Below are 21,794 nucleotides of genomic sequence, written 5' to 3'. Positions count from 1 at the left end.
GGGGAACGGGGAGTGTGTGGTGGAAGACCGGGGAGTGTGTGGTATATAGGAGGACCAGGGAGTGTGTGGTATATAGGAGGACCAAGGAGTGTGTGGTATATAGGAGGACCAAGGAGTGTGTGGTATATAGGAAGACCGGGGAGTGTGTGGTATATAGGAGGACCCGGGGAATGTGTATTATAGGTGGACCAGGGAGTGTGTGGTATATAGGAGGACCGGGGAGTGTGAGGTATATAGGAGGACCGGGGAGTGTGAGGTATATAGGAGGACCGCGGAGTGTGTGGTATATAGGAGGACCGGGGAGTGTGAGGTATATAGGGGGACCGGGGAGTGTGTGGTATATAGGAGGACCGGGGAGTGTGTGGTATATAGGAGGACCGGGGAGTGTGTGTTATATAGGAGGACCGGGGAGTGTGTGTTATATAGGAGGACCGGGGAGTGTGTGTTATATAGGAGGACGGGGGAGTGTGTGGTATATAGGAGGACCGGGGAGTGTATGGTATATAGGAGGACCCGGGGAATGTGAGGTATATAGGAGGACCGGGGAGCGTGAGGTATATAGGAGGACCGGGGAGCGTGAGGTATATAGGAGGACCGGGGAGTGTGTGGTATATAGGAGGACTGGGGAGTGTGTGTTATAGGAGGACAGGGGAGTGAGTGGTATAGGAAGACCAGTGAGTGTGAGGTATATAAGGGGACTGGGGAGTGTGTGGTATATAAGGGGACCGGGGAGTGTGTGTTATGTAGGAGGACCGGGGAGTGTGTGTTATATAGGATTACCGGGGAGTGTGTATTATAGGAAGACCGGGGAGTGTGTGGTATATAGGGGGACCAGGGAGTGTATGTTATATAGGGGACCGGGGAGTGTATGTTATATAGGGGGACCGGGGAGTGTGTGGTATATAGGAGGACCGGGGAGTGTGTATTATAGGAAGACCGGGGAGTGTGTGGTATATAGGGGGACCAGGGAGTGTATGTTATATAGGGGAACCGGGGAGTGTATGTTATATAGGGGGACTGGGGAATGTGTGGTAAATAGGAGGACTGGGGAGTGTGTGTTATATAGGAAGACCGGGGAGTGTGTGGTATATAGGAGGACCGGGGAGTGTGTGGTATTTAGGAGGACTGGGGAGTGTGTGGTATATAGGAGGACCGGGGAGTGTGTGGTATAGGAAGACCGGGGATTGTGAGGTATATAGGGGGAACGGGGAGTGTGTGGTGGAAGACCGGGGAGTGTGTGGTATATAGGAGGACCAGGGAGTGTGTGGTATATAGGAGGACCAAGGAGTGTGTGGTATATAGGAGGACCAAGGAGTGTGTGGTATATAGGAAGACCGGGGAGTGTGTGGTATATAGGAGGACCCGGGGAATGTGTATTATAGGTGGACCAGGGAGTGTGTGGTATATAGGAGGACCGGGGAGTGTGAGGTATATAGGAGGACCGGGGAGTGTGAGGTATATAGGAGGACCGCGGAGTGTGTGGTATATAGGAGGACCGGGGAGTGTGAGGTATATAGGGGGACCGGGGAGTGTGTGGTATATAGGAGGACCGGGGAGTGTGTGGTATATAGGAGGACCGGGGAGTGTGTGTTATATAGGAGGACCGGGGAGTGTGTGTTATATAGGAGGACGGGGGAGTGTGTGGTATATAGGAGGACCGGGGAGTGTATGGTATATAGGAGGACCCGGGGAATGTGAGGTACATAGGAGGACCGGGGAGCGTGAGGTATATAGGAGGACCGGGGAGCGTGAGGTATATAGGAGGACCGGGGAGCGTGTGGTATATAGGAGGACCGGGGAGTGTGTGGTATATAGGAGGACAGGGGAGTGTGTGGTATATAGGAGGACAGGGGAGTGTGTGGTATATAGGAGGACCGGGGAGTGTGTGGTATATAGGAGGACCGGGGAGTGTGAGGTATATAGGAGGACCGGGGAGTGTGTGGTATATAGGAGGACGGGGGAGTGTGTGGTATATAGGAGGACCGGGGAGTGTGTGGTATATAGGAGGACCGGGGAGTGTGTGGTATATAGGAGGACAGGGGAGTGTGTGGTATATAGGAGGACAGGGGAGTGTGAGGTATATAGGAGGACCGGGGAGTGTGTGGTATATAGGAGGACCGGGGAGTGTGTGGTATATAGGAGGACAGGGGAGTGTGTGGTATATAGGAGGACAGGGGAGTGTGAGGTATATAGGAGGACCGGGGAGTGTGTGGTATATAGGAGGACAGGGGAGTGTGTGGTATATAGGAGGACAGGGGAGTGTGTGGTATATAGGAGGACCGGGGAGTGTGAGGTATATAGGAGGACCGGGGAGTGTGTGGTATATAGGAGGACCGGGGAGTGTGTGGTATATAGGAGGACAGGGGAGTGTGTGGTATATAGGAGGACAGGGGAGTGTGTGGTATATAGGAGGACCGGGGAGTGTGTGGTATATAGGAGGACCGGGGGAATGTGTATTATAGGGGGACCGGGGGTGAGAGGGTTGTTATAGATGAAGGCGGGCCCGGCACTGTCGCTCAGCCTCGCCGTCCTGTCGGTGTGAGGAGATTCCTTGGGTCGGTGAAGAGGGAGTGGAGGGGTTAATGCTCCTCGGTGAGTGTGGAAGGAGGGGGCGGAGTCAGTGTCGGTAAGGTGTGTCGCTGTGCGGAGCTGCGCTCAGTCTGAGGTGAGAACACACCGGGGGAAGATCCGGAAAGTTTTTTTGGAGTGCGGAGGGAGCGGAGCCGGGCCCAGGATGCTGGTGAAGGAATACCGGATCTGTATGCCGCTAACGGTGGACGAGGTGAGCGCACCGACACCTTCTCCCCGAGACATGCCGTGTGTGAGGCTTGGCTACGGCCGGCTTTGTGTGTGCCCAATTCATTGCTGGTATGGGGGTCCTCCGCTCTCTACTCCTCAATGAACCTCCATGTGTGCTGACATAGACTCCTCCGTACATTGCCAGGACTTCTGTGTATAGATCTTCCCGTGCCCTGCACAGGGGGACGGGGATCTTCTATGCTCAGAGATCACCCATGCCCTTCTGTGGTGATTTGAATGTTGCACAGCCCTCCTTGCATGGTTATGTATTGTGGTGTCAGCCGAGCGTGCACATCTACTGTATGTGCCTAACACTGGAAGAATGGGAATCGCTCAGAAAAATCCACTTTTGGGGGCTGTGGGGAAGGTGGCACGGTGGGTGACAGGGTGCACATACAGGTGAGCCGGGTGGCTTTATCCGGTGATGGTCATCTCAGGTTGTGTCTAAAAATGAAGCCCATGAGAACTTACCTCCCAGGCGAGGTGAACTTTGCTTCCTTGAGTTGCACACTGAGATTCCACCTGACAGTCGCTACATCACTTCTGTGTGCTGGATTTAAAGCCTGACTCCGGGCACAAGTAAGTGGGTGCTACCACTAGGCAAACTTGGCGGCCGCCCACTGGTGTTCCTACTCTTCTCTCTGCAGAAAGCAACTAAGTCTCTCAGCAGGCAGAGCCGCTCTGTTCGCACATAGTGTCAGAGGCGCGGAGGCCTGTGTCTGACTCCCGAATGACTGGGAGCAAGCAAACAATTGATGGGCACTGGTGAGGCTACATTTGATGGGCAAAGGGGGTGGAGCCAGGGGGGGCGGCAAAATGGCATTTCGCCTAGGGTGTCAGAAATAGTCGCACTAGACCTGGGCACAAGATGAACAACCCTGCAGGTCCCCCTCCCCCACACTCACAAGGGTGCAGAATTTCAAAATAACAAACCTACACGTTCACCTAGGTGGGTGCAGCACCTGTCCCCCTCCTCCTCTACACCGAGAACTCAGTACATAAAGAGCGCTCTTTGCAGTGCACTGACAGGCTGAGCCAGCTACTGATCAGGCATTTGGGTGGATCCCAACATTAAAGTCAGGATTCCTCCAGAGTCTGGGCCGGTTCTGTAATGACAGCCGAAAAGCAGATTTAAAGCGGAGTTCCATCAAAAGTGGAACTTCCGCTTTAAGGACTCCTGACCCCCTGACATGCAACATTTGGCATGTCATTGTTTTGAGAGGTACCCAGCTTCCGATCATCGCACCAAGCGGAAGTTTTCCTCCCACCCCCCTCCTGCAATCTTATGGCACACGTCACAGGTCCCATAAGATTGCTCAGCCATTCAGAACACTCAGTGCGCACCCGGCTGTGAAGCTACAAGCTGTCGCAGCCGGGTGCCCACACTTGCAATGCTGGTGCCGGAGAGAGGAGGAGCAGAGAAGCGAGGCTGCGGGCGGCCACATCATGGGGCAGGTGAGTGTCTGTTTATTAAAAGTCAGCAACTACACTTTTTGCAGCTGCTGACTTTTAACAAACGCAGAAATGGGTGAAACTTGGCTTTAAGACCCCTTTCACACTGGGACGCTTTGCAGGCGCTAAAAATGGCGTCTGCAAAGCGCCACTGCTGTTTCTCTCCAACGTGAAACCCCCGAGGGCTTTCATACTGGAGCGGTGCACTGGCAGGACGCTAAAAAAAGTCCTGCTGGCAGCATTTTTGAAGCAGTGTATACCCCGCTCTTAAACCGCTCCTGCCCATTGAAATCATAGGGCAGCATGGCTATACTGCCGGCATAGCGCTGCAACAGTGCTTTGTGGTGATTTTAACCCTTGGCTGCTAGCGGGGGTAAAAGCGTTCCACTAGCCGCCGAATAGTGCAGCAAAAGCGACGGTAAAGGGCCACTAAAAATAGCAGTGTTTTTACCGCCGACTCACCCACCGCCCCAGTGTGAAAGGGGCCTAAGCCAGCTAAATCTGGGTGACAGGAGTGCAGAACCAAGTACACTTCTGTGACCCACAGGAGAAGTATGGCTTAAAGGGCTTTGTCCATACTTCTCCTTTTTAAATGCTCATTTTTATGTGATAGGCTGATAACAATCTGGAGAGGATGGAAAAATGTACACTACCGCAGTGGGTTGAAGGAGCCCCCATCATGTCCATTTACAATTTAACCGGCCTGTGAATCTGATGGTATTTATCTTATCTACCATAGTCCTTTTCCTTTATTTACCTTTTTTAATGGGGGAGAATACAGCACCACCACACACATTTGTTACCTGTGATAGAGTGTGTCTCATTCATTCTGCCCAGTATTATCATAACCGGGATCTCCGGAAAGCTTTCTGTTAATGGAAGATGAATGACAGGATCTTCCCTGCGCATTAACAGAAGGTGTTACAATGTGGGACAATAATAGTACAAGTTCCGTGAATGGTGGCGGGGCAAGTGAACAGCACAGGCCCTTCACACTTGCAGCCACTGCTAACCCCTACAGCACTGGAATATTGCTGCTCTGTGCAGTAAAGCAAGGATTTTTGCATGCATTTATGGGTAACTAATGTCTATTCCCCCACCCCAGAATAAAATTGTTAAATTTCAGCTTCATGATGAATCCAAAAGGATAAGAGGGAAGAGATTAGTAAATCTATGATCGCTGTCTATGGGACTCTAATATGTGTGTGGTATGATTGTGCTAGAGACTAGACTCAGGTTTTACTATTAAATTATACAATTCTATTCACTGGAAAATTAGTACTTTGGATCTAGTATATATAAAGTTGATGAAAAAAATTGTCGTATTCATGTTCGATCTTCATTCCAGTTTGGCCTTTATCTTGGGTGATACCAGGGCTGCCCATACACACGGCTATCTGAACTCGGTCACCCAGCTTCCTATTGCAAAAGCAGCAGCATAGATTAAGAGAAGAAGCCACCAGCTCTGCTGAGACCCTGCAAAGAATGAAACTGTTGGTAGTAGGTTACCTTGATCCATGTGTTTGTATTGGCGACGCAATAGCTGGCATTGGCAGAATCTATTACAATTCTTGTGGTCCAGGAGTCAGGACTATACTCTTTTGCAAATGGAGCTTCTACTACCTATTGGTGAAAAGAATGATCTATTGGAGCCCTGGGTGGAATGCAGCTTTTATCCTCCATTCAGTGGACACATTTTATGCAGTTTATTCTTGGAGAAGAGGTGAATTCTCTCCCCCCCCCCCCCCCCCCCTTTTTTTTTTCTCTTTCTTTTTCTTTCTTTTTCTTTCTTTTTCTTTCTTTTTCTTTCTTTTTCTTTCTTTTTCTTTCTTTTTCTTTCTTTTTCTTTCTTTTTCTTTCTTTTTCTTTCTTTCCTTCTTTTCTCAGACCGGAGTGATCACTGAGCCTGCATGTACACCTGAGCACCGTGTATTTCAGGTGATTGCACTTCAGGCATTTGTTTCCTGGGCAGCTCTAGAAGAGGGGAAGGTGTTCTCCATGAGCAAAAACACATGTTTTGTGTTTACAGACACTCCTATTGAAGTCTGGGGATATGCAAAAAACACTTTTTTTGAGCGTAGAGCGACTGAGTGTACAAGAGTGAACAGGGACAATTTGAAAGAATTTGGTTCTGCATGTTGACCATAGTCAGGGAAACAAGCTGAAAATGGTCCAGGGTGCATGGGGTCTGAGGGATTGCAGAGTTTTCCAGGTTATCAGAAATTTTCGGTTTTCAATAACCAACCCTTGTAATGCTGAAAAGTGTGTTCATACCTTGTCCATTAATGTAAATTTTTATTTTTGTGTCAAAGTGCTAGTCTCCTGGCCCCATTATTGCTATCCCTTTGCTGCGCTACAAGTAGGCAACTTGCATTCTATATCCAGGTCATTAAAGCAATAGTTAACATGGCAGCCAGGCAACTAGCATTTTCTCATAGGTCAGCATTGGCAGCCTTTCTATTTCTCTCATGGGTTATTTTTCAGCAGCTTGAAGAGCTTGGTTAGTCCCCCCCCCCCCCCCCCCCCAAACTGCCCTTATTACTCACACCTATACCTTCATTCTGACTCAAAATAATAGCTGGCACCATGATTTCTAATCATGTCTGTACCTGTCTCCAGAGGTACGCTGCAGCAAAATAGTGTGTGCAAATGAATCAGTACAGCAGTCATTCCTCTGAGTAATGTGCCGGAGCTTCATTCAGAGATGTCGTCTTATGACTTACTGCTGAGCAGAATTTAGATCCCACTCAGATCATGTACTGATATGAACTGATACCAGCAGAACCAGCACCACTGACTGTTCAGGACAAAGGTTACTGTATATACACAAATTATTATGTGTGTATGTGTGTGTGTATGTGTATGTATGTATGTATATGTATGTATGTTATATATGTATGTTATATAAATAAAAGTGCATATAATCTAAAAAATAGATGCTTTTTTTATTTTTATATTAGGTACTTGTATAGTGCCATCAATTTACACAGCACTTTTACATATATATATTATACGTTCACATCAGTCTCTGCCCTCAAGGAGCTTACAAACTAAGGTCCCCAACTTGTATAAATACTATTTATTTATACACACACATAGATGTATCTATAGCCAACAGAATGTGTGTGTATCTATCCATCTATCCAATATGCCAGATAACAGATGGCGAATGGGGTTCTCACTGTGGGCCCCATCCTGGAATTATCCAGGTCATTGAGGTAAACTGTTCACTGCTGACCATCCAAACAAATGATTTAAAATGTGTAATTGCTGTCAAGAACTAAGTGAAACCAAATTGCTGTTATATCTCGGACATCTGGGCAGAATCAATAGGTGTGAATGCAAGTAAAGCTATACTAAGTTAGGCTGGACATATTAGAACCAGTGGTGCAATGTCCGGATAGCTGAGAATGCTGAATGATCAGGACTGTACTGCTCATAGTCGGTGCGTTCTGCACCAGTCTGGCCTCATCACTCAGTATTCACAGTTATGTAATGCTCTCATTGTGATGCATCTGCTACACAAAACCTCTAGCAAACATGTGGACAAATGCACTTCTACAGCAGCTGAAGACCTATTGAGCCTGCAGCATAGCCATACAGGAAGAGAAGGTGTGTTGCTTATGGTTGCCAGTCAGTTTGCAGCAATCATTCTTCTTGGACAAGGTAGAGATTGAAAGTAAACACCTAACTAGTTGCTGTTGGCAAGGACCCAAATTTTTTTCCTTTTTAGCTTTTATAAAGCACCCATACGTTTATAATCTGGTTTGTTTCCAGGGTTTATACACACATTATCATTGTGTTATACGACAACTGAGTTGTGTAAACCCAAGATTACATGATGTAAAATCTGACCTCCATCGGGAAACCTTGCAGCTGTTAAACAATATGAAGCTCATGCAGACGGATGTGTATTGGCTCCTGTGTCCTCAACTATAAAATAGTTTGCGCTTTCACCTAACTGGGATTCCACATACAGATGCCAACACAAGTGACTGTCTGCAACATTGCTCCTGCATTAGAGTTTACCCGGGTATGCATGTACAGCATATTTCTGCAGGTCGTGGCACACTTGTGTTTCAGGAAGTGGCATGCACGGCTATCCCCAACACAGAAGGAAAAAAGTCCCACTTAAAGTGGTTTTGCACAGAGTAGCCCTGATCCTCTTCTTCTCTGGTCCCCTGCCAGCGCTCCTGGCTCCTCCCCCTTGGCCCAATACCAAGCTGCTTGCTATGGAGACACTGGTGAATGCCCACTTCTGGGCCCTGCTCTACGTGTCCATAAGACATATAGAGCCTAGGCTCAGCCCCCCCCCTTCTCCTCATTGGCTGGCTGTGGTTGACAACAGTGGGAGCCAAAGACCCCTGTTAAACATACACATCAATTGCGAGTAAACACAGCAGTGAAAAACACACATAAAAATCATCAAAGTAGTCCAAATGTGCTAGTAACACAAATGCTCTTCATAGGTGAAAAGTTCATAATGTTCTCTTCTTAAAAAAACAAACAAAATAAATGTGTGGCTGTAGCTGGGATCCAATATGGGGGACAATAAAGATAATCTTTTAATGGGGGGTCCGGTGTGTCGGGGCTCTCTAACCTCTCACCTTAAAAAAAGCAAATAAAGGCATCAGATATCTGCTGCAGTAGGTCCTGTATGGTGCAGTACATATGGTAATCCGGGTGATGTGCCTCTAGTGATAGGATAATCTTCCCGACGTACACATGCCTATATAAATAGAGAGGGGGAGAGAGAGAGAGGGGGGAAGGAGGGGTTGCCCACCTTGGGCTCCACCGGTCCGGTGGGATAGGGAATGAGGAAAAAGAGAGAAGCCTCCAATGGTGTAGTATATTGACCAAAGTGATGTTTATTAAAAAATAAGGGTGGTCTCTTACATTAAAACATTTTAAAATCAGCATAAAAGCATGAGAAAAAGCTGGAGCGGCGTCCGAGGCGCCTCCTTACTGACTTCCGGTTACGTCTTTGCTCTCTGCCACGCCCTACGCGTTACGTCACCGCTCGTGACTTCATCTGGGGAACCGGATTGGCCAGAGAGGCATGTCATTTATACTAAGTTTCCGGAAGTGTCTTAGCGGCCATTTTTGTTATGGTCGGATGTGTTCCTATTACCGCGGCCATCTTAACGGTGGCAAATTGTGTAGTACGGGGGCCATGTTTTAGAAGGATCAAACCAGACAATGCTAACTATTGTATATATTAGAAAGCTGTGCTGTCGTATACTTGTATTGCCTTTTAATCAGTGCGATCAGCCCCGAGGGAGTAATCACAGCTTTGCAGAATGTTCTATTGGTATAGGCATCTCATACAGAGTGTTTCCAACATTATGTGTCGGCCATTTTCTTGTAGTTCCTAATAGTACGCCAACCTATGGTTGCCTCTATTCAGGGTTAACATGGATGGCGGCCATTTTTTAGGATGGTAACAATATTTAAGATCTGCCATATTGCTGTACGCAATGATGTTCAATTGTAGGTGTGTAATCTGTGGGGGAAATTGCAACGGAAGCACCCGTCGTAACCTGAGTTGTCAAGGAGATGTCTCTACACTCATATAACAATCATATAGGTATTTAAAATTAAATATTCTATATGTTATCATAAATCTTTATGCATCTTCATATAATTAAAATTTACACTAGAACTCAGACATATCAAATGTTTACTAATGAACATAAATACCCCCTTTTTAGTACAAATACGTAAACAAGGAGATAAAAGCCATAATTCCTAAAAACTAAACAGGAAGTCAATGCAAATGGTAAACATATACACATTATTAAGATTAATAATAATCAAAATAATAATCATTACCAAATGCTCAACAATAACTGATATTAAAAATTGCTTAAACAATTTAAATCGAACTCTACGTTCATTCCTCTAGGTGTAAGTGAACGTAGAGTATGTATCCAAAATGACTCCCTTTGGCTTAAATTTCTGATTTTGTGACTCCCTCTCCAACTACCCTTGTATTTCTCGATACCCCAAAATTGTAGTTGTGAGGGGTCCCGATTATGTGCTATCGCAAAATGTTTAGACACATTATGCTTGGGGTTACCCTTCTTAATATTTTGAATGTGCTCCTTAATCCTTACTTTAAGAGCTCTCTTGGTGCGTCCCACATATTGTAGTCGGCAACTACACTGGAGAACATATACCACCCCTTCCGTATGGCAGCTTACAAAATCCTTTATCTTGTGTGTCTCTTGTGTTGTGGTGCAAGTAAATTCTTTTCTCTTACCCTGAAACTTCTGAGCGTGTCTACACGCAAAGCAGTTTCTACACGGGTAGAAACCTTTGCCTGAGAAGGAGTATGACATTTGTTGTGGGGGTTCAATGACTGATTTAACTACCATATTTCTAATAGTTGGTGCTTTCTTAAATATGATATTCCGTTGTTCAGGTAATATTTTGCTCAAATCTTTGTCATTTTTAAGAATATGCCAGTGTCGCTGGATGATTCGTGATACTTGTTTATGTTGTGTATTGTAATCTAAGATGAGACTTGGTGCTTCTTGATGGAGTATTCTTTTGGGATGTTTTTCTAACATTTTGGTCCTATCCATGTTGTTCACTTCTTCTATTTGTTAATCCAGAAGGGTTCGTATCCCTGCTCTCTGAACCTAGACCCAATTAGTTCAGCTTGTTCCTTTATAGTCCTTTTCGTTAGTACAGTTCCTTTTAATTCGGACAAATTGTCCTTTCGGTATATTGTATAGCCATGTTTTATGATGGCAACTGTCTAAGGATAAATAACTGTTAGTATCTACTTGTTTGAAAAAGGTTTTGGTAACCAATTTATCTTCTTGCAGACTAATTTGCAAATCAAGGAATTCCACTGTTTTTTCATCAATCTTCCACGATAGATGGATGTTCTTTTAATTTCTATTGAGTTTCTCTAGGAACTGTTCTAGTGCTTCCCTTTTGCCGTTCCAAACTATAATAACATCGTCGATGTATCTTCTGTATAGGGTGAGTTCAGGTGGGGTATCCTTGTATACGGATTGTTCTTCCCACTGGGCCATAAATAGGGGTGCAACGGATCAAAAAAATCACGGTTCGGATCGTTCCTCGGATCATTTTCGGATCATTTTCGGATCAACAAAAAAAATATATATCCACATCTCCCCCACTGTAATATATCCACATGTTCCCCACTGTAATATATCCACATCTCCCCCCACTGTAATATATCCACATGTCCCCCCCACTGTAATACATCCACATGTCCCCCCCACTGTAATACATCCACATGTCCCCCCCACTGTAATACATCCACATGTCCCCCCCACTGTAATACATCCACATGTCCCCCCCACTGTAATACATCCACATGCCCCCCCCACTGTAATACATCCACATGCCCCCCCCACTGTAATACATCCACATGCCCCCCCCACTGTAATACATCCACATGCCCCCCCCACTGTAATACATCCACATGCCCCCCCCACTGTAATACATCCACATGTCCCCCCCACTGTAATACATCCACATGTCCCCCCCCACTGTAATACATCCACATGTCCCCCCCACTGTAATACATCCACATGTCCCCCCCACTGTAATACATCCACATGTCCCCCCCACTGTAATACATCCACATGTCCCCCCCACTGTAATACATCCACATGTCCCCCCACTGTAATACATCCACACACGTCCCCCCACTGTAATACATCCACACGCCCCCCCCCCTCCACTGTAATAAAGCCACACGCCCCCCCCTCCACTGTAATAAAGCCACACGCCCCCCCCTCCACTGTAATAAAGCCACACGCCCCCCCTCCACTGTAATAAAGCCACACGCCCCCCCTCCACTGTAATAAAGCCACACGCCCCCCCTCCACTGTAATAAAGCCACACGCCCCCCCTCCACTGTAATAAAGCCACACGCCCCCCCCTCCACTGTACTAAAGCCACACGCCCCCCCTCCACTGTAATACAGCCACACGCCCCCCCGCACTGTATACATTACAGTGCTGTTAGTCTGACCTGTTAAGAGAAGCCGGCGCCGCCAAGCCAGCCGCCGGACCCACGAGTTGAGGGCGGGGTGATGACGTCAGCACGCAGCTGAGCGCCGCCGGGTGTACCAAGATGGCCGCGGCTCCGGAGCTAGGCCGAAGCCGCGGCCTTTCCTAAAACCCGAGGCCGCGGAGCGCTCCGCGGATCGCGGGTGTACCGATCCGAACAGCCTGGCCCGTTCGGATCACGGATCGGTGACGATCCGTTGCACCCCTAGCCATAAACGCGTTGGCCACGCTTGGTGCGAACTTAGCACCCATTGCAATGCCTATAGCTTGTTTATAATATGCATGATTGTGCCAAAAGTAGTTGCATTTTAGGCACACATCTAGGCATTTAATTAGATATTTTCTCTGTTTGCAAATTAGATCACTATACTTTAGTTTTTAGGAATTATGGCTTTTATCTCCTTGTTTACGTATTTGTACTAAAAAGGGGGTATTTATGTTCATTAGTAAACATTTGATATGTCTGAGTTCTAGTGTAAATTTTAATTTTAATTATATGACGATGCATAAAGATTTATGATAACATATAGAATATTTAATTTTAAATACATATATGATTGTTATATGAGTGTAGACATCTCCTTGACAACTCAGGTTACGACGGGTGCTTCCGTTGCAATTTCCCCCACAGATTATACACCTACAATTGAACATCATTGCGTACAGCAATATGGCGGATCTTAAATATTGTTACCATCCTAAAAAATGGCCGCCATCCATGTTAACCCTGAATAGAGGCAACCATAGGTTGGCGTACTATTAGGAACTACAAGAAAATGGCCGACACATAATGTTGGAAACACTCTGTATGAGATGCCTATACCAATAGAACATTCTGCAAAGCTGTGATTACTCCCTCGGGGCTGATCGCACTGATTAAAGGCAATACAAGTATACGACAGCACAGCTTTCTAATATATACAATAGTTAGCATTGTCTGGTTTGATCCTTCTAAAACATGGCCCCCGTACTACACAATTTGCCACCGTTAAGATGGCCGCGGTAATAGGAACACATCCGACCATAACAAAAATGGCCGCTAAGACACTTCCGGAAACACTATAAATGACATGCCTCTCTGGCCAATCCGGTTCCCCAGATGAAGTCACGAGCGGTGACGTAACGCGTAGGGCGTGGCAGAGAGCAAAGACGTAACCGGAAGTCAGTAAGGAGGCGCCTCGGACGCCGCTCCAGCTTTTTCTCATGCTTTTATGCTGATTTTAAAATGTTTTAATGTAAGAGACCACCCTTATTTTTTAATAAACATCACTTTGGTCAATATACTACACCATTGGAGGCTTCTCTCTTTTTCCTCATTCCCTATCCCACCGGACCGGTGGAGCCCAAGGTGGGCAACCCCTCCTTCCCCCCTCTCTCTCTCTCTCCCCCTCTCTATTTATATAGGCATGTGTACGCCGGGAAGATTATCCTATCACTAGAGGCACATCACCCGGATTACCATATGTACTGCACCATACAGGACCTACTGCAGCAGATATCTGATGCCTTTATTTGCTTTTTTTAAGGTGAGAGGTTAGAGAGCCCCGACACACCGGACCCCCCATTTAAAAGATTATCTTTATTGTCCCCCATATTGGATCCCAGCTACAGCCACACATTTATTTTGTTTGTTTTTTAAGAAGAGAACATTATGAACTTTTCACCTATGAAGAGCATTTGTGTCACTAGCACATTTGGATTACTTTGATGATTTTTATGTGTGTTTTTCACTGCTGTGTTTACTCGCAATTGATGTGTATGTTTACAGCCACTATAGCTGCACCTTTATAGGTTGTTACGCTGTCGCCTATTTATGTGATAGATTTGAAGCGCGAAGTCCTTCCACCGGTTTTAGTTTGTTGAGTGTAGTGTGAACACTTTTGACTTTGCTGCAGTCCTGAGAGACATCATCACTTGATATTCACGTTTGATATTACTTTACACCGTTTTATTTGTTTTTTCATTTCACTCACTATAATATCCTATTTAGATCTAGACACATTCCTTTACTCTTTTTAGCGCGAGAGACACCACCACATCCAAAGACCCCTGTTGCTGTCTCTACCAATGAAGGTAAAAAATGTTCAGCCTTTATAAACCACGTAGGATGCTGAGCTTCCGTGACTGAAAGAACTGAAATCCAGTGAATGAAAGGAGCAGGCCAGGGACAGGTTGGGGAGGAAAAATCTAGATGATGCTAGAGAACCTGCAGCCAGGAAAAAAAAAATGTACTTACTGTGACAAAAATATAAGCGTAGGATAGTTTTGCCTTAACTAGATGTGGTGTGATCGTTAGAAGTAGTGTAAATGTAGATGTAGTTTAATTCTGGGTTATTAAAAATATAGTATTCTATGTCAGTCATGCACATATGTTCTTTCATTAGCATTTGAAAAGGACAGGGATAGTTTTTTTCTAGGATCGAAGTGACACCTAGATGCCAATAAAAGTTCCCATTAGAGTAAACATAGATTGCCATCTTCCTGAGGCTCGAAGAAACTGCTAGTCATCTTGGCTACACAGATCTGCAGGGGGCATTCACAAGGCTCCGGACAGTCTGTAGGCTTTGATTAATATCAAGAGATCTAAGGAACCTATTTTATCTCTCATAAAAGCTAAAATATTAACGGCAGAGAGATGAAAATAATTCCTTTTGATCGTACACCTGATGGGCTACGTGTACATGTAACTCTGTATGTTTAGCAGGTGTGGAATCCTAGAGAACCACACAAAACCGTTACATGGAGCCTGATTGCGGCAGGCAGGCAGTGATTGGTACTGTTGCGATCGGCATGATGCGCTGGTATTGGAAATCCTATCCATGACCCAGCAATCAGCGCCGTTCTGGGCCAATTTGACTCTGGTCATTTCAGAACACAAAACATTTGTGGGCTGAGACAGGAACACCCCCCAGGGTTAATTGGCCAAGGGCTAAAGTCCAGCCTACATCCATATTTCAATAAATTGGGTAGCCTGAGATATGGACATTGTTCTTCCACGAAGCCAGTTCGAAACTGGGGAGTTCCCACATGTTCCAGTATGCTTCTACTAACGAATAGACTTGGGTAAAGTTTATTTCTGTTTTTATCCCTTTTTATTTTCATAGCAAATTGCCAATTGTGTGTCTTTCTGCATTTTTTGTATCTTTTTTCGTAACTCCTTTTTCTTTGTATATCGTATATGCACTGCCCACTTTTGGGATATTAAATGATAAAATTAATAAGTGACTTCTGTGTACTAAGCTAGGACTCATATCTCTGGAGAGGTTGTTGTATTTTAGTGCCTAAGTACTCGGTTTAAGTTACGTACCAATCGGTATGCAATTGCACTGTGTGTTGGCAGATTGTAAGCTAACAGATCTTCCAGACGGAGATCTGTGTGTGTGGTGGCTCAGCAGACCAGTCTGCGGACAAACTGTTGGGTGGTGGCAGGCTATCGTTTATTGTGTGTCTGGTGTGTGGGTGTGGGGACAGTGGGAAGAGTGATTAACACCGGGGTTCAAGCTTGCAGGATAGCTGGAGGAATCCTAGAAGTGTGTAGTAATTGCTAGATTGCTCCCCAACCCTTAGAGTGCACCAGATTGTATGTAAGATTTGTATCTGCCTGTGTGTGGTCAGCTAGCTGGATTGGAGTGGAGTCTCCCTCTAGTGGTGGCCAAAGGTAGTGCAGGCTGTGAAAATACTACAGCCAGTCTTACATGCGCAGTAGAAGTTCCCCCTTATTCCCTTAGTTCCTCATATACCCCGGTCACGGAACGCACGTCGCGGTTAGTTAGTAGCCGTTGGGGTGTGAATTTGTGACACTTACGACTCCCGGGCGTGAGAAAATGACCAGAACTTTAAGCCCAGTATAATTTTAGTCTCTCACCATCCTTGTGCAAGAGGCATAGTGCAGTGTAAAGTATGGAAGTGGTAAAACCTTTTTCAGGCTTTTATTGCTGTCTGTGTCCCAGCTGAGGAGATTTACCCTATTTCTCCTGATGACAGAGATTTGATCCATCTTTGCTCAGGCTAATTGTACCCAAGTCAATCCACTGATTGACTTGGGTAGAACCAGCATGTGGAATTTTTAGCGTACGATTATCTGCGAACATAACTGTTCTCCAGACATGGGCGAGCTCCCCTGCTAGGAGAATAAGATGGCATTGCGGTAGGAATTCCCTCATCAACACTGACAGTCTTGCTGGGGGAATCAAGTGATTTTTCTTCCCTGCAACTTGAAAGAAAATGGCATAATCTATGGCCTGCGTTAGAGATCAGGGGTCATTCACATCTGGTGAGTGTTTTGATATTTAAGCACTAAATGTCATGGAGGTGGAGTGAAGAGGGGTATTGGGATTGTATGGCACACGTTTGCAAGAGGATTTTGTGTAGAAGAGATGCACTATATTGCCAAAATGATTGGGACGCCTGTCTTTACACGCACATGAACTTTACTGGCACCAAAGTCTTTGTCCGTAGGGTTTAATATTTAATTGACCCTCCCTTTGCAGCTATAACAGCTTCAACTCTTCTGGGAAGGTTGTCCAGAGTTTGGGAGTGCGTCTATGGGACTGTTTGACCATTCTTCCAGAAGTGCATTTGTGAGGTTAGGCACTGATGTGGATGAGAAGACACTCCTAAACCTTGTGGAAATCCTCCTCAGATGAGTTGAAGCTCTTATAGGTGCAAAGGGTGGGCTAATTCAATATCGATCCGTAAGGACGAAGACTGGGATGTCATTAAAGTTCATGTGTGTGAAAAGGCAGACATCCCAATACTTTAGGCAATCTAGTGTATGTTGCTTAAAGGACTGCATAGATTTATTTATTTTTTTAAATTTGGGTCTCGTGAACACTGTTTTTACAGATGCTTCTAGGGGTGTATTTTTTTAAATTTATTTTTTCTTCTCATGCCTCTAACGCCCTTCCATGTTGGCCTATAGCCCTGTGTACACAGGCTGAATGTTGGGAGACATCTTCCGGATAAAAAAAAAGCTGACATTCGCCCCGTGTGTATGTTGACCAGCCTGGACTGTCGGACGAGCATGTTGGAAAACCAGCAGCTGGCCGACTCCCGATCAGCACTCTAAGCCAATGGCTGAGAGAGCTGACCGAAGTGTGCTGGGGGGGGGGGGGGGGAGAGGCGTCCCCTTGTGAGAACACAACAGCTCAGTGGGGGAGATTGTTGTACTAACGTCAGATGGTTAGTACAGCAGCTCTGACCGGTGCTGACTTTGTTTTTTTTTTTTTTTCCCCCTCAATCAAACTATTAGTGTGTACCAGGCTTTAGTGTCCATGCATTCATATTATTATTATATTATTAGCAGCGTTTATAGGCAGTAGAAAACTGCCAATGAATCCACGAGCAGCAGAAAAAAGGTATGGTGCTACTAGAAGCTGCTAAACACTATTGCTTGAGCATCAATTCATTTCAATGGGCAGAATAAATTGATTATTCTGGCTGAAGAAATGAATGAACACCCAAGAGCTTGACGCCTGTAAAATCTGCAGTGCATAGAAACGGACAATACGTGGAGCTTTCAGGTGACTTCTGCTCCATTAAAGTCTAATGCACACAGCATGCATTTCTCTGCATCTCACTGCTCTGCACCCAGGTGTTCCATTGCAGTATGAACAAGGCACAACTGTTTTCTGTGTGCCCTTGCGGACACCTGTAATTTTCTAACATAGAAAAAAGCACATCTCTGTACAAGTTTGACCAGACCCTTATGAAGCAAAGGCTAATCAGACACATAACAGATGTGATTTTGGCATGCCAGGGATTATTCCCTTTTCTAGCGGAATTTTCAGACTGACGAAGTTTATCTTCTATAATGATTCATCCCATTGAGGACCTTTTTTCGTTCCCTTTAGAACACTGCAAAAGCATGTGGCATTTTCACTAAGCCTCTCTTTGAGGGTCACATAATACCTTCACAGTGTAAGGAGAAAGTATGTTTATATCTTAGCTCTATCTTGCAGTGCTGGGAACATTAACCAGCTGCCTATTGGTACTGCTATCATATTTTAGGTACCCTGTTAATTGTCATCTAGGTTGAGAGCTCGGAGCTGGTTTACACTGGTTTATTGGTCATAAAACGGTACAGGTTTACACTAATAAAAGATGAAACAAATGACGCCTTCAATGTGTACTTTAGAATTGAATGTTGCCATTTGCATAGAAACAGGAAACACTATAGTCAGTATTTAGCTGGAAAAAGAAACTTGAGGCTGCAATCACACGAGAGTTTCAAATTTGCGTGTTTTTGCCACAATTTTTTTTGTACAGCTCACCAATGTATAAAGCAGAAAAACGCCTGGGCCCACCTTGTCCCCAGGTTGATGAGGACAAGGGCCTCTTGACAACCCTGGCTGTTGGTTGTCTGTGCCTGCGGGCAGGGAGCTTATTGGAATCTGGAAGCCCCCTTTAACAAGGTGGGGGGGCCCAGATCCTGGCCCCCCACCTTATGTGAATGATTATCGGGTACATTGTACCCCCTACCCATTCACAAAAAGTGTCCAATAAAACACAGTACACAGATTTTTAAAGTAATAAAGGAATTTTATTAACCACTTAACAACCAGCCCATAGCTAGCATAGCAGTACAGTGATGTCCCCCCAGAATCCCGCTCTTGCGTGCCCCCTGAGGCGCGCACCCGAACTCATCCGTGACCGATGGGTCCAGAGGACCCAGCGCATTACGGATCAGGTAAACGGCCGATGATCGCGGCCGTTTACCATGTTTTCGCTCCATCAAATGACGGAGCAATCACATGTAAACAAACCGGCATGATATCTGGTTCCTCTTTCCCCTCTCAGTCCAGTTTGAGCGGAGAGGGGAGAGATCGGTGGCAGCAGCGCTGTGGGCTGGATGTGTAGTGCCCACAGCGCTGCTCATTGACACATCCATCCATACTCTGCATACCCAGCCATCCCATCCGTACCCATTCATGCTCATCCATGCCACATCAGTTATCATCCATGCCACATTCATGCCACTACAGTGCCTCAGAAAAGTGTAATGGGTAGTCAAATTAGATTTGAAACTTATGCCTCTAGAACACCTGATGGTGCTCCCTGCATGTTGGTCCTCCTGTATGTGGCCAGGCTGTGGAAAAGTCTCACGTGGTATCGCCATACTCAGAAGAGAATCTCTATTTTGGGGTGTAAATTTTTGGTATATACATGCTATGTGTTAGAAATATTGTGTAAATAGACAACGTTGTGTAAATAAAAAAAAAAAATGCGTTTTTCATTTTCTTTACACATTTTCCAAAGACTTGTAGAAAAAAATTACATGTTCAAAAGACTCGATATGCCTCATAGATTTCTTTCCAAAATGGGGTCGTTTTTGGGGTGTTTCCATTGTCCTGGTTCTCCAGGGCCTTTAAAAATGTAAGAGGTAGTCAAGAAATTATATGTGTAATTTTATGCTCCAAGAATGCCTGATGGCGCTCCCTGCATGTTGGGCCTCTGTATGTGGCCAGGCTGTGTAAAAGTCTCACACAAGTGGTATCGCCATACTCAGGAGTAGCAGAATGTGTTTTGGGGTTTAATTTGTGGTATGCATATGCTGTGTGTGAGAAATAACCTGCTAATATAATAATTTTGTGAAAAAAAAATCTTGATTTTGCAAAGAATTGTGGGAAAAAATTACAATACCTTGGAATGTCTACTTTCAAAAAGGGGTCATTTGGGGGGTATTTGTACTTTTCTGGCTTGTTAGGGTCTCAAGAAATGAGATAGGCCGTCAGTACTTCAGGTGTGATCAATTTTCAAAGATTGGCACCATAGCTTGTGGACTCTATATAACTTTCACAAAGACCAAATATATCTTTTTACCAAAGATATGTAGCGGTATAAATTTTGGCCAAAATATATGAAGAAAAATTACTAATTTGCAAAATTTTATAAGAGAAATGAAGAAAAATGCATTTTTTTTTTTTTTTTTTTTCCAGCGCAAAAAATAAAAAACCCAGCAGTGATTAAATACCACCAAAAGAAAGCTCTATTTGTGTGGGGAAAAAAGACAAAAATTTCATATAGGTACAATGTTGCATGACTGAGTAATTGTCATTCAAAATGTGAGAGCACCGAAAGCTGAAAATTGGTCTGGTTAGGAAGGGGGTTTAAGTGGCCAGTGGTTAAGGCAGCTCCGGCGTCGCTTCTGATTTCTTCTCCTTTCTCCGGGTCTTCGCTGATGTCTTCTAGCCCTCTCTGGTTCTTCTCCCTCTGTTTGCTGTGTTCTGCCTCTGCCGGGTTTTCTCCACTGTCTTCTCGCTCTTTTGCCCAGTCTGATCTGCTGTCTTCTCCCTCTGTTGTTCTTCTGATGTTGGTTCGACACTCTCTCCTGCTGTAATGTTGGCTGCGCGGTTACCAGGTGAGGCCCGCCCTTTATGATGTCACGAGCACAATGGGCGGTGATGTCATAAGGGGTGGCCCTCCGGTGACCCTGCACCATGCCAATATAAGTAATGGCACACCCAGCATTAGAGCAGGAGAGAGCGTCAAATCAACATCAGAAGAACAGGGAGAAGACAGTGGAGAAGACCCAGCAGAGGGAGAAGACAGTGGACAAGACTCAGCAGAGGCAGAAGACAGAGGGAGAAGAACCGGAGAGGGCTAGAAGACATCAGCGGAGAAGAACCGGCAGAGGCAGAAGACATCAGAGGAGGCAGAAGAGCTAGAGAGGGGAGAAGAAATCGGAAGTGACACCGGAGCTCCCCTTAATGAATTGCTTTGAAAACCTGTGTACTGTGTTACATTTTTGACACTGTTTTACCCTATACTCATTCACAAAGGGGGGGACTATTGGGATCTGGGTGCCCCAGATACGGTTCGGGGGGTGGTTGGGCGTGTGCTCGTCCCCTCCCCCTTTCCTGACCTGCCCGGGCTGTGTGCTCAGATAAGGGTCTAGTATGGATTTTGGAGTAGGGGGTTCCCCTTTAACATCCATACCAGACCGAAGGGCCTGGTATGCTCTTGGAGGGGTAACCCATGCCTTTTTTTTTTTTTTTTCCTTTTTAATTTGGCATGGCGTTTCCCTTCAAGATCATCAGAGCACAAGTTGCATGCCAAAGTCAGATCAGTTAAGACGGCGATCCGCCTATTGAATATCACTGAAGTCGGAAGTAGGATCAAAGTAGTGCAGGGCCTACTTTGAAGTCAGCACAACTTGAAGTCGTACTAATATGATTGGTTGTCATCGGAATTCATGGGTAATGACTTGTCATGCGACTTTGCAGTCCTAAGTCATAGGACAAGTTGTAAAAGTGTGAAAAGGGCCTTAGGCTGCATTCACACATGCATGTTTTCAGCTCCATACAACGCCTGAAAAACGCCCAACAAGCAAAATCCCATTCATTTCAATGGCACCTGTTCACATCTGAGCGTTTTGTCACCTGAAGCAAAACCCCTGAAAAACGCCCTGAGCTCAAAAAAGAATGAACTTCTTTGGGGCAGATTACAGGTGTTTTTCTGCCTTTTTACATTGGTGACCCGAACAAAAAC

At 45.5% G+C, this 21,794-nt stretch overlaps 1 protein-coding gene across 1 annotated transcript in view; it reads left to right on the top strand.

Moving 5' to 3' along the window:
• Window positions 1-2,586: 2,586 nt before the first annotated feature.
• LOC141110929 (cytoplasmic phosphatidylinositol transfer protein 1-like) overlaps window positions 2,587-21,794 on the top strand; it is a 302,399-nt gene continuing 283,191 nt past the window's right edge. The window contains exon 1 of the mRNA XM_073602732.1: window positions 2,587-2,782. Within this exon, the coding sequence (XP_073458833.1) occupies window positions 2,735-2,782 (48 nt within the window). The 5' untranslated portion in view covers window positions 2,587-2,734. The remainder of the gene's footprint in view (window positions 2,783-21,794) is intronic.

Source organism: Aquarana catesbeiana, linkage group LG10, assembly GCF_042186555.1.
Source record: "Aquarana catesbeiana isolate 2022-GZ linkage group LG10, ASM4218655v1, whole genome shotgun sequence".
NCBI lineage: Eukaryota > Metazoa > Chordata > Amphibia > Anura > Ranidae > Aquarana > Aquarana catesbeiana.
Note: the sequence above shows the minus strand (reverse complement) of the source record. Positions and strands in the feature narration are given on the sequence as shown.